This window comes from Salmo salar, chromosome ssa13, assembly GCF_905237065.1.
Source record: "Salmo salar chromosome ssa13, Ssal_v3.1, whole genome shotgun sequence".
Taxonomy (NCBI): Eukaryota; Metazoa; Chordata; class Actinopteri; order Salmoniformes; family Salmonidae; genus Salmo; species Salmo salar.
Genome location: NC_059454.1, coordinates 73,473,825 through 73,488,137, shown reverse-complemented (window position 1 = coordinate 73,488,137; position 14,313 = coordinate 73,473,825). Strand labels below are relative to the sequence as shown.

The following is a 14,313-nucleotide window of genomic DNA, read 5'->3' as shown; positions in this document are numbered from 1 at the left end:
CTACCTATTCAAAAAGTAGCTTAAATAATACTCCTCTTCACCTCGACCCCCCCCCCCAAATGTTTTTTTCTTCAATAAATAAAAACACTTAACTAGCACTTGAACTTTAATGTGGGGCTATGACAGTCAATTGCAAATTAGTCTGACATAATGTATCTTATCTCAACACCACTAATGAAATGGGTGTGCTTGTTGCATGTTAATGGAGCTTCTCAAAGTCAGGGGATGTGGTCGACTGTGCGCACCTCATCTCTGCTGTCACATCCAACCTGGATCGATATTTGGGTTTAATGTAGACGAGAGCACTGATGGTGCTTTCACGACAACTGGGAATGCAAGGTCAAATCATGATATCAGTGATCATTAGGTCGGAAAGTCGGAGCTCTAGAAAGAGGCCAGAGTTCTCGAGTTGAACAGAGTTCCCGAGTTCAATTTTTTTTTTCCTGAGTTCCCAGTTGTTTTGAATGCACTGAAGTTGGAAGTCGGAGATTTCCAAGTTCCCAGTTGTTTTGAACGCGGCATTAATGCTCAGAGGGAGACAGCAGGGTATTCACTTTGAGTCAGGAACCAAAACTTGTCCACAGTGTCCCGTGAATGCATTAGATCACATGACAGCTCAATCAGCTGTTCGATTTCACTTACCAGCATGTCAACTGAGCCTGGATCACAGTCAAATGGATTGGAGAGTAGGTCCCAAAGTGCTCTTCGAAGCATTGTAGGTGGGCATTCATCACTCGTGTGGGGACACTTACTGATGCTGTTTTCTGTTAGAAACATGCACAGCCAAGGGAAGGGGGCATGGTTCACTTTTAAAAGACTCTCTCCTATAATAATTATTTCCTCTGAATCCACTGATTCTGTCACTCACCTGTAGAATGTTTTTGTATTTCCCCTGCACACTTGCGTTCAGTTTGTTCAGTTTCCCAAATTGTGTCTTACATAGGCACGGAGACACATTTCCTCTGACAACAGTTCCTCTTTCAAACACTCCCCCTCGATAACCACCAAGCCTCAGTGTGAAATAGAATGTTGTTATGCTCTAATCCCATATCTCCACATAGTTTTGCGAACAGGAGTGTGCGCAGTGGATGTGGTTTGATGTAGTTTATAATCAAAGTTACCTGCTGCAGTATATCTCAGAGTTCTGTGCTCAGCTCTTTTGCCGCCAGTTGCTCTCGGTTTATCATACAATGCGTCCATATGACAGAGGGAAACACATTCATAACTAGAGTGCAGAGGCCTGCCTGCCGTCCCGCCATAGATGAAGCCCCATCTGTGCAAAAGCCCACCATTCAATCCCGTGGAATCAGTTTTTCAACAATATAGCCTGCAGCACACTGAACATCCCCTGTTCCGTTTCATGCTTGAGAATCATGAGACAGAACAACATGTCCTCGTGAATAGCATCCCCCGACATGTATAGCGAACAAAAGTCAAAATCTCTGCCCTCACAGCTAACATCCATTTGGAGATCATGAGCTGGGGAGTTTTTGAGTTGTTTAGTCTGAGTTTCTTCTTGATTGCTAGCAATATCATACTTAAAAAAAAAAATATCTGACAAAGATATTGATGTGAGTTTCTGTGCCTTTGCCTCTCCACACATTGTTTTCACCATTGTAATTGCAGCCGGTAATATCAAAGTCTCTACAATAGTGTGTGGTTTCATAGCGTAGCGGGCCGAGCGATTCACTGTAGAAAAGATTCAAGTGCAACGGTCAAGTGCCGCCTTATCCCATGATCTAAGGGTGCTCTCTGGTTGAATTTTCATTTAGATTTTAAAGGTTAACAACATTACAATGATTTTGAGATACAAAGACGATATTATAATACATATTCTTTTTTGTATATAAACTCAGCAAAAAAAGAAACTTCCCTTTTTCAGGACCCTGTCTTTCAAAGATAATTCGTAAAAATCTAAATAACTTCACAGATCTTCATTGTAAAGGGTTAAACACTGTTTCCCATGCTTGTTCAATGAACCATAAACTAATGAACATGCACCTGTGGAACGGTCATTAAGACACTAACAGCTTACAGACGGTAGGCTATTAAGGTCACAGTTATGAAAACTTAGGATACAAAAGAGGCCTTTCTACTGACTCTGAAAAACACCAAAAGAAAGATGCCCAAGGTCCCTGCTCATCTGTGTGAACGTGCCTTAGGCATGCTGCAAGGAGGCATGAGGACTGCAGATGTGGCCAGGGCAATAAATTGCAATGTCCGTACTGTGAGACGCCTAAGACAGCGCTACAGGGAGACAGGGCGGACAGCTGATCATCCTCGCAGTGGCAGACCACGTGTAACAACACTTGCACAGGATCGGTACATCCGAACATCACACCTGCGGGACAGGTACAGGATGGCAACAACAACTGCCCGAGTTACACCAGGAATGCACAATCCCCCCATCAGTGCTCAGACTGTCTGCAATAGGCTGAGAGAGGCTGGACTGAGGGCTTGTAGGCCTGTTGTGAGGCAGGTCCTCACCAGACATCACTGGCAACAACGTCGCCTATGGGCACAAACCCACTGTTGCTGGACCAGACAGGACTGGCAAAAAGTGCTCTTCACTGACGAGTCGCGGTTTTGTCTCACCAGGGCTGATGGTTGGATTCGCGTTCATCGTCGAATGAATAAGCGTTACACCGAGGCTTGTACGCTGGAGGTGTTGGATGGTCCTTCATAGTCTGGGGCGGTGTGTCACAGCATCATCGGACTGAGCTTGTTGTCATTGCAGGCAATCTCAACACTGTGCATTACAGGGAAGACATCCTCCTCCCTCATGTGGTACCCTTCCTGCAGGCTCATCCTGACATGACCCTCCAGCATGACAATGCCACCAGCCATACTTCTCATTCTGTGCGTGATATCCTGCAAGACAGGAATGTCAGTATTCTGCCATGGCCTGCGAAGAGCCCGGATCTCAATCCCATTGAGCAAGTCTGGGACCTGTTGGATCGGAGGGTGAGGCCTAGGGCCATTCCCCCCAGAAATGTCCGGGAACTTGCAGGTGCTTTGGTGGAAGAGTGGGGTAACATCTCACAGCAAGAACTGGCGTATCTGGTGCAGTCCATGAGGAGGATATGCACTGCAGTACTTAATGCAGCTGGTGGCCACACCAGTTAATGACTGTTACTTTTGATTTTGACCCCCCCCCCCCCCTTTGTTCAGGGACACATTATTCAATTTCTGTTAGTCACATGTCTGTGGAACTTGTTCAGTTTATGTGTCAGTTGTTGAATCTTGTTTTGTTCATACAAATATTTACACATGTTAAGTTTGCTGAAAATAAACGCAGTTGACAGTGAGAGGATGATTCTTTTTTTTTGCTGAGTTTATATATATTTTTTTCTTCAAGATTTTGGAAATTCTCCCATGATCCCATTTTCATATCAGGCGACCCCACATGGGAAGAACCGGCGCAGTGGATTATGGTCATTGTAGTTAATTACCACGTTTCTGCACTGCACTAGGTTGAATATTTGCCTAATGAAAACTACAACTCCCTTCAGCCCAGCATCCCTCATAGTTCAAGACTTTGGCCACATTCACATGCTAGTCGAAAATGTCACTAACTGGTTGTAGTTATACACGTGTTCAACCAGTTAGCAAGACAGACATTTCAGAGTTTCCTAGTTCCAACTAGCACGTGAATGTGGCATGAATTTCTCTCATGAATGATTTGATTTCTCTCTAGAGAAACGGTGCGTTGAGCTCACAAAAAAAACATAATTAGATGCAATTCCAGTAATTGAACCGACGTCGATCAATAGTTGTTTAATAAGCGAAACTCCCCCGAAATGTTGGTTAATCACAGTACACAGGATATTCCTATGAGAGGGAGCAGCCCGGCTTCCCAGCCCCCGTGGAGGTTGTGCTTCCAGGCAAGAGCTGTTGGAGATGGGGTGGAGGGTAGGGGAGTAGGAGGGTGGCTGGGGGGTATGCTAAAGATGGGGTGAGGGAGATGAGATGGAGATGGGGTGAGGAGGGGGATATGTTAGAGATTAATATAGTGGAAAGGGATATGGTGAAGGGGAGTGAGGGGGTCTGGTGGTAGTGGGTGGGGGGTGGGGAGTAATGGAGGTAGGATGACTTTGATTTGGTGAGTTTGGAGGGTTGGGATGGTTGAGGTGTGTGCTTGTGTGTGCGTGTGCGTGTGTGTGTGTGTGTGTGTATGGGGGGGGAGGGGGAGTGGAAGCTTGCACACCAAGCTTCCATTTCCCAGGGGATTTATGGCTGATTTAAGATACATTTGGGCACTTAATAGGCACTAACAACAGTATTTGAGATGGGAAAAATATATTTTTAATGAAGTTGAACATGTGTTCTTTATGACAGAATGTTAAAATTAGATGAAATCAAACATTTTGTGTGTGTGTGTTTGTGTGTCGGCAGTGTTGGGCGGCCCAGATTTAGTGGGAGAGGGGAACAGGGGTTATATCCTACAGACTTCCTGCAGAAGGCCATTAAACTAGTCAGACAACAGGAGAGATTAAGGGAGAGAGAGAGAAGCAGAAACTTTTTGATAACTAGCACATTTTCTGATCTTTTGATGGATTTTTCTCTTCCTGCTCTTCTTTGATGTAATGTTATCTTGTGATCATCTGTTGAAAGACAATGCAAAATATTTGCAACATTTCAAAGTCTTACAAAATGCACACCCATCAATAATACTTGAAATCACAAGTTAAAAGTGCAATCATGTGTTTGTTGGTTTTGGTACAAAATAATACAGTTAATGTATTTTGCCCCCTCCCAAACTCAATTTGTTGCAAAAACAACAGACTTGTATTCAATAGCAGATAGTGGTCACATATCAGGTGTTAAATTACTAAATTTCTTTCAAAATAGAGAAAACACTGTTCTTGTCATAGCCACTTCCTCTCTTTGTAACTGATATGATGCAAAGCCACAGTCGGTTTACAATGCAATGTGAACTCTTGTCGTGCTGTCTCGGACCACAGAACCACTGCGGTCAGTAGAATGGAGTCCTACTGAGTGTAGGGCTTGCAGGTTTGAACCGTGGTTCTACCGCACACCTGAGAGTGGTCTCAGGTCAGAGGTCACAGTGCAGCTGGGTATGCCCCCGCCTGTTTTGTGTGTGTGTGTGTGTGCGTGTAATCAGCGTACAGGACCAGGGGTGGTTAGTCACAAGTGTTTTGACAGAGGTCGGCAGCAGGATGTCAGGCTGCGCTCTGATTTCCTCTCCTTTACTTGCTCCTTGACTCCACCTCCTTATCAGGGCTGCTCAGCTTTGCTGCTTTCTCACCTCTAGTCTTCAGACCCAACCAGACCCTCCTGAAGAAAGGAGGGGCTGAGCCGCTCACATCCCTTTCTCTATTCAATTACCATTAAAGGTAAAATATCAAATCATTTCTGTGTTACAATTAAGAACCCTACTGTGACTGTTTTCAATTAAAATAGTCAAAAATAAACAAATAGCTTCTTAGCAGAGATACATTTCTCAAGCAAGAATTTTGCTAGGACTTTCTGGGAGTGGTCTGAGTGGGGAAAAACTGGAAACTGGAAACTAGCTGTTATTGGCAGAAAGGTTTGTAACTCTGTTTTGTATCGATCTATTAACTAATTTACTACCTGGTGATGTCCCCATTCAGGCCAAAACTCCATCCCATCAAAACAGGTATTTTCAAACAGTTCTTACACTGAAAGGGCATTATCATAATTTTCATTATTTCACAGTATTATTCCAACCTCATAGTGTGGAAATATATATAAAAAATAAGAACATCATGTTTTTGACTGCACTGGGCATTTAATTGCACAAACCTCTTTTTTTACTCATCACATATGCTGCTGCTACTGTTTATTATCTGTAATTTATTATTCTTAGTTACCTTGTACCCCTGCACATCGACATGGTACTGGTACCCCATGTATATAGCCAAGTTATCGTTACTCATTGAGTATTTATTATTACTTTTATTATGTTTTACTTTTCTATTATTTCACTATTTTCTTTCTCTCTGCATTGTTGGGAAGGGCCCATATGTAATAATTTCACTGTTAGTCCACACCTGTTGTTTACGAAGCATGTGACAAATAACATTTGATTTGATTCGATTTGAATTCATTGTGAGGATGTTCAGTTGTTCTGTTTATTATGCAGGTAGTCTACTAAATTGAGGCATAAATGTGACCTGACATGCTACTCAATTGAGTTTATGTAAGTAGAATATATAAAAACCTGATTTAAAAAAGTGTGTAGTAATGTTGAAATGTCCCTTGTTCAAAAGTGGTGAAATGAGCTTCTCGAAAGTGTTGAGTGCTCTGTGCCAAGGTTAGTGACGTCCTCAATGTAGCTATCCTCAACTGTTAGGCCTCTAGAGAGGCTCATGGCAGGCAAGCGTGTCAAGTATGGACCGTAGGATCAGACATCTGCATCCTGTCATGGGTTTATGTCTGTCTGAGACACACACAGACACACACTTCGCACCTGCCTGTGTCAGTAGAGACCCCCTCAGATCAGCCTTCTTGGCTAGTTCCCCCCTACAACCTTACCCCTCCTTACTAAAAAATAAAACTTCTAAACACACATCATCAAGAATAACAACTTTTTTTAATACTTCTTATCTCCTCACTCCCAAATATCCTGTTTCTTCGAGTTGCGGTGGCCAGAACCAATAGAAACCTCTTCCTGCTATTGGCTGACTTCACTTCCCAACGTTAGCACAATCTCATCCGCCCCAAGCGACGCTTAGTGGAACCTTAACTAGCTTGCTGTCCAGAAAAAAATTATATTCCAATTTATACCATTGTGTTTTACCAGGATTGAAAGGTCCTGAACAAATATGGCCAGCACCATCAAGGTAAATCCATTTTAGAACGCTTTCGCAAACTTTTGGGATTTTATTGGTCATTTTCTGTAATGCTTGGGCATTGTCTTTAGTTTGTGTGGCACTGTACAGAAATATTTACCAAACAGGCAGGGGTAACACCCTTCTGCCATAGTGGTACGACAAGATTTCTTTGCAAATGTCCTTTTTCCTATTCGGCTGGCCTGCACTGTTTAAAAAAATCTTTAGGGTAATGACAGAATCTGCGATTTCATTCTTTCGGATACTAAGGTGATTTGAGCTGGCTTGTCTTTTAAACAAATGAAGCAGACTTTACATTTTTATCCATTATTATTTAGAGGGACACCACTATTTAAGTTAAAATATTTTTGATGTGATATTTTTACCAAAGAAAATCAAATAATTTGTATTGTTCTCTATTTTGTTTCAGCGAAGTCATGCAGTTTGATATGTCCTATGTTTTCTGAGATTTGCACATTTTCGTACAAAGAACCATCTAAGAAAATGATGCTTTGAACTGAAAAATGCAATCCCGTTCTGAAGAAACTGAAAATTATTGGAGGTTTACATTTTCTGAAGACTTTGTCATGCTATTGTTGCATTAATGCCTATGTTCACATCAAAATCTAAATTAATTGTAAATAGTTGTAAATACTGTAGTAGTAAATAGTTAATACTTTGATATGGCTATCCTAGTCTATCAAGTAACTAGCTTTGTGTAGTTACTGTAAGAAGACTTATAAGACAATGGACAGAGGAGGAAAGCAGCAATTGATGTCTCAACCACATACTGAACAAACTGGCTAGGGTGTCTAAGTCACCTGGAAACTTAATTAAACACGGCATCTAAGCTTTCCAATCTCTAGTGCATCTGCCAGTGTCAGCACAAAGATGTTTACAACCTGATCCTAAACACAGTGTGAACAATAAAACAAAGGCAGGGAAGCAATAATTGCATAATCAGCTGTCTTGCTGGCATTGGATGTAAACAGTTGCAGTTTGGGAGTAGAATCCAAATGTTTGGAGAGGGAGCTTGTTCCTTTGTGACCTGTTATATTGTGGCACTGGTTCTGCGGTTCAGTTGAGGTCCCAGGGAGAAAGGAGTGTGACCGCTGTTTATAAACTCCTTCTTGGTGCTTTGGCTGGCTTTGTGTGGAACTGATTTAGAAATGTTAAAACATTGTTAAAACAGTTCTAAAGCAGGCTGCTTTGTCGTCGACCTCCCCCTGTTAACTTTGGCAGGGTTAATTCCAGTTATCAATGCTTCTTCTGGTTTGTACCTGATGGAGATACATCATATTTTATGGATTGCTATAAAAAAGATTCCAATCAAATCAAATTGTATTTCTCAGATGTGCCGAATACAACAGGTGTAGACCTTACAGTTTACTTACAAGCCCTTAACCAACCATGCAGTTTTAAGAAAAATAAGTGTTAAGATAATGAAAAAATTCTAATAAAAGAAGAAACTAGAAAAATAACAAATAATTAAAGAGCAACAATAAAATAACAGTAATGAGGCTATATACGGGGGTACCGGTACTGAGTCAATGTGTGGGGGCACAGGTTAGTCGAGGTAATTCATATAATATGTACATGTAGGTAAATTGACTATGCCTTTCAAGCACCTTTTTTCAAATCATCATTAGAGTCGCATCAAGCAGCCTTACAACGTATTAAAAATCTAAACATATAGCCCAACGTTTGTAGAACAACTAATTTCTTTGTTAACCTGTTAGGGCTAGGGGGCAGTATTGACACGGCCGGATAAAAAAACGTACCCGATTTAATCTGGTTACTACTCCTGCCCAGTAACTAGAATATGCATATAATTATTGGCTTTGGATAGAAAACACCCTAAAGTTTCTAAAACGGTTTGAATGGTGTCTGTGAGTATAACAGAACTCATATGGCAGGCCAAAACCTGAGAAGATTCCATGCAGGAAGTGGCCTGTCTGACAAGTTGTTGTTCATCTTGGCTCTTTTTATTGAAGACTGAGGATCTTTGCGATAACGTGACACTTCCTACGGCTCCCATACATCCCATAACACATTATCGCGTTTGGCAAGTGGCCGATCAGAGTACTATGGGCTTAGGCGCGTGCCCGAGTCGACCCCATGCTTTATTTTCTTTCGTCTGTTTACCTAAACGCAGATTCCCGGTCGGAATATTATCGCTTTTTTACGAGAAAAATTGCATAAAAATTGATTTTAAACAGCGGTTGACATGCTTCGAAGTACGGTAATGGAATATTTAGAAATGTTTTGTCACGTAATGCGCCATGCTCGTCACCCTTATTTACCCTTTCGGATAGTGTCTTGAACGCACGAACAAAACGCCGCTATTTGGATATAGCTTTTAAAATAGCTTTTCGGTGAAAGCACATTTTGCAATATTCTCAGTAGATAGCCCGGCATCACAGGGCTAGCTATTTAGACACCCATCAAGTTTAGCACTCACCAAAGTCAGATTTACTATAAGAAAAATGTTATTACCTTTGCTGTTCTTCGTCAGAATGCACTCCCAGGATTTCTACTTCAACACCCAATGTTGTTTTGGTTCCAAATAATCCATAGTTATATCCAAATAGCTGCGTTTTGTTCTTGCGTTCAAGACACTATCCGAAGGGTGTGTATCGTGACAAAAAATGTCATAATATTCCATTACCGTACTTCGAAGCATGTCAACCGCTGTTTAAAATCAATTTTTATGCGATTTGTCTCGTAAAATAGCGATAATATTCCAACCGGGAGACCTCGTTTTCGTTCAAACACTGAAAATAGAAAATGGAGTCTTCACATGCACGCGCGCGCCAGTGTCATTGTTCTCAGAACGACCACTTTCCAAAACCCCTACTGTTTTTCGCCCATGGACTGCAGAGTCATCATTCCATGTTCTGACGCCTTCTGAGAGCCTATGGGAGCCTTAGAAAAGGTCACGTTATTGCAGAGATCCTCTATTTTTGATAAAGAGGCTATAGAAGGACAAGAAATGGTCAGACAGGGCACTTCCCATATAGAATCTTCTCAGGTTTTGGCCTGCCATATGAATTCTGTTATACTCACAGACACCACTCAAACAGTTTTAGAAACTTTAGGGTGTTTTCTATCCAAATCAAATAATTATATGCATATTCTAGTTTCTGGGCAGGAGTAATAACCAGATTAAATCGGATACGTTTTTTATCCGGCCATGAAAATACTGCCCCCTATCCTAAACAGGTTAACTGCAACAATTTATTTATTTAAAAAGTATAAATATATATATTTATAATATATATATATAATAATATAAATATTATTATATATATATACATAAATATATATATATTATATACATATATATATTATATATATATATATATATATATATATATATATATATATATATATATATATATAATACTTTAAAAAAACGTATTGACACTATTGGAAAATCATACCTAGGGAATTTCGAAATACCCCAGGATACGGTATATACAGTATATATAGCATATACGGTATACCACCCAACCTTAGTGGACAGTCTATAGTCTTAAACAGTGTTTTTTCTGAGGCCAGTGAGTTGGGGCCTCTAGTATCTAATAGTATGTAGTACACAGCTAGTAAGAAATGTTCACAGAACATAAGGGAACATTTTTGAAGGGCCATTTTTTATATCATTCAGATAACAGATCTTATCCCTAACCAATCAGAAATGTTCATGGTAGACCTACCTGTTAACTTTGCATGGTTGTTATTGTTTGAAAAGAAAAAAAAAGAAAAATGGTTCAAAATGTGTTAGTCCATAGCCGCTTCTTTAGTCCTCAATGTACAAATATAAATAAGAACTAACTTCATACATTGTACAAGATTTCAAAATGAAAAGTATGTCATCGATTCATTGAGTCAACCACAGGATATCAGGACACAAACAAAACAGATTATCATGCCCGCCTGCGGACAGAACTGAGACAAACAATGCAGATGCCGTGTATGTGTGTGTGTAATGCACATACCAGAGGGGAATACAGGAAGTTGTGGCCAACCAATCTCTGTAGCACTGTGGCTTTGTGTCTGAGGCTGTGGCCAAACTTTGTCACTGACCTATGGAAATAAATGCACCCATAATTTTTCAAACCAGCTTTCCAAGCTTATTGTGGGCCACAGCCAAGTTTCACACTGTATTATAGTTTCACACATCACAAGTGGCCTGTCCCACACGCAACAGCTCCGTCTCTTTCTCAATAACATGTGTTTCTGCCAAATCGCCAGGTCGCAATTGTAAATGAGAACTTGTTCTCAACTTGCCTACCTGGTTAAATAAAGGTGAAATAAAAAATAAATAAAATCAAGACCTCTGAAAATTATTCATCATAGGACATCGACGATGCAACAACATTCATTCTGTTCTGAAACAAAACACTCTTTCCAGCAGTAATGTACAGACCATACTGCTTTTCTATGGCTTTTGTGGAAATGTAACACAGGAGATCTTCCTGTTTTAAGAAGAATGTATCTTGTGTTTTGGACTAGTAAGGTTTGTCTCTGTCAAGTCATAGTAGGGTTCATATACGGTCAATGAACTAAGCAGACCAGACACAGCTGCTAAGGCACTGGTGCCTATGGGAGACTCACCTTGTTAAGTAGACCAGAACTGATATTTATTTTCAATGGTAAGCAGCCTGAGTTGGACATCTTCATTCATCCACCATCTTTGGTGGAATCAGGGTGGGGGTTGCTAAAACAACATCCAGAATGGTTGCCCCCCAGTGGTGTAGTGTTGCCTGGAGATATGGGTATACTCTAATAAAACATTTTTTTAAAAGGGCCCACCCGGCAAAGGAAAGGAGCCCTTTAAAAAAAATTATATGAGAAACAGTGACATACACTCTGAATGACAAAAAAATTATCATTCCCGTATTGGTCTTTCATAGTCAGGCCAACCCAAGCTGTACTGTGCAAGTAGGCTAATAGTATGCCTACTATTGAAAGAGATGAATGAGGATGTCAACAGAGTCAGAAATTCATAGGTTTGCCCTCAAAGTCACACTTTTTTAATAGAAAAACAACAACATTTGATCTTCTAAGTCCATAACAATATGCAGAAATCCCTCCTCCATTTCCTGGCTGCTAAGATTCTAATAGTTCGCATAATTTCAGTTTATGTGAGAAAACAAGCAAGTATAGTGTAGAGCAGTGGTTCCCAAACTTTTTATAGTCCCGTACCCCTTCAAACATTCAACCTCCAGCTGCGTATCCCCTCTAGCACCAGGGTCAGTGCACTCTGAAATGTTGTTTTTTACCATCATTGTAAGCCTGCCACACATACACTATACGATACATTTATTAAACATAAGAATGAGTGTGAGTTATTGTCACAACCCGGCTCGTGGGAAGTGACAAAGAGCTCTTATAGGACCAGGGCACAAATAATAATATAATAAAATCAATAATTTTGCTCTTTATTTAACCATCTTACATATAAAACCTTATTTGTTCATTGAAAATTGTGAATAACTCACCACTGGTTAATGAGAAGGGTGTGCTTGAAAGGATGCACATAACTCTGCAGACACAGGTCTGTGCCTGTATTGAATTGTCATGCTAGTGAGGGCCGAGAATCCACTCTCACATAGGTACGTGGTTGCAAAGGTCATCACTATTGAAACAGTTAAATGAGGCTGTCAACAGAGTCAGAAATTCATAGGTTCGCTGCCCATATCATTGCATAGTGCAGAAAATAGCGTTCAGGGGCCTTGCATTAACAAAGTTAACCATTTTCACTGTAGTGTCCAAAACGTCTTTCAAGCTGTCAGGCATTCTTTTGGCAGCAAGAGCCTCTCGGTGGATGCTGCAGTGTACCCAAGTGGCGTTGGGAGCAACTGCTTGCACGTACGTTACCACTCCACTATGTGTCCCTGTCATGGCTTTTGCGCCATCAGTACAGATACCAACACATCTTGACCACCAACGTCAATTTGATGTCACAAAGCTGTCCAGTACTTTAAAAATATCCTCTCCTGTTGTCCTGGTTTCCAGTGGTTTGCAGAAGAGGATGTCTTCCTTAATTAACCCCCCATAAACGTAACGGACATATACCAGGAGCTGTGCCAGGCCCGCCACGTCTGTTGACTCATCCAGCTGTAACACATATAATTCACTGGCTTGTATGCAAAGCAGTCATTGTTAAAAACATCTCCTGTCATGTCACTGATGCGTCATGAAACAGTTGTTTGATGAAGCAATTGTCTGTATAGTTTTTTTTTGCCTTTTCCCCCAGCATTGTCCCAGTCATATCCGCAGCAGCAGGAAGAATGAAGTCCTCCACAATAGTATGGGGCTTGCCTATCCTAGCCATTCGGTAGCTCACCATATAAGACGCTTCTAGCCCCTTCTTATTAATGGTATCTGTTTCTTTTATACATGTCTTACTACTCGAAAGTCGTCTTAATTCTCACTCAAAAAACTCCTAGGGCTTATTTTTCAAATTGGCATGTTTTGTTTCTAAATGTCTGCTCAAGAGTGAAGGTTTCATCAAGTTGTGAGATAGTACTTTATCACATATAACACACTGTGGCTGAGGAAATGCACTACTCCCAACATAAGTGAACCTCAAATCAATGTAGTTCTCATCATATTTGCGCCTCTTCGATGGTCCAATGTCCCTGTCTGTTGTTCGGTGCTTTCCCAGGTAAGGAGGCAGTAGCTCTTCGGCTGCATCAGATTCACAACTGTCAGTGTCCATGCTAGCTGGGCTAACAACAAATGTAGAATTACTGATGCTAGCATTGGATGTGCTCGTGGAAGCAGAACAACTTGTGTCGTCGACAGGTGCAGATGTACAGTAGTATTGCTGGTAGTAGCAGTACTACCAGTAGAGCTGGTATGTGTCTCTATGGACACGGGCCTTACTTTTTTTAACCATTAATCGAGCAAACAGAATGAGCAGCAGCTACGTTTGGCTATATACGGACCGTTAGTGGAATTCCTGTGAGAGAGTAACGGTTAATGTGATTGGATGCTAATTATTTTACAAGGCTACCAGCATTTGACATTGTGTTGTTATTTGATTGACGCAAATAATCATGATATCATTCTGCCAGGTATGCATATTTTATTTATTTTTTATTTAACCTATATTTATCCAGGGAGGACTCATTAAGATTTGGAATCTCTTTTTCAAGAGCGTCCTGGCCAAGATAGACAGCACCAAGCCATTACACAATTAGACAGACAACATGAACAACTACAGGAAATCTAGTAAAAAACCATAGATTTCACAAGAGAATATCAAAATCATAAAACAGCTAATTAAAAGCATAGGCTACTTTGAAGCTAGTTAACATTTAATTGAGGTTTTTGGGAAAGCCTTTCCATCTAACAGAAGATGGTTAGGCTAGGGCTGTCACGAAATTTCGTAAGGTGGTGATTTTCAAGCAAATAACTGTCAGTCTCACGGTAATTGACCGTTTATTAACATAAACACATTTAGCATCTCCTAGCTTCCACACATAGC

The 14,313-nt window shown here is 40.8% G+C and overlaps 1 protein-coding gene across 7 annotated transcripts in view; it reads left to right on the top strand.

Annotated features, from left to right (window-relative positions):
* The window catches only part of LOC106567682 (transcriptional regulator Erg-like), a 105,812-nt gene that overhangs the window by 59,695 nt on the left and 31,804 nt on the right, over nt 1–14,313 (top strand). Inside the window, exon 1 of one of the 7 annotated variants that reach the window (XM_045693530.1) lies at nt 5,339–5,357. The exons of 5 other annotated variants lie outside the window; for them this stretch is intronic. Coding sequence is in view for 1 of the 2 variants with exons in the window: in XM_014137251.2 (XP_013992726.1) it covers nt 6,810–6,827 (18 nt within the window). In the remaining variant the exon portion in view is untranslated. Of the gene's footprint in view, nt 1–5,338; nt 5,358–6,634; nt 6,828–14,313 lie in introns of those variants that run through there. One more of the 7 variants, XM_014137251.2, reaches the window with a different exon arrangement.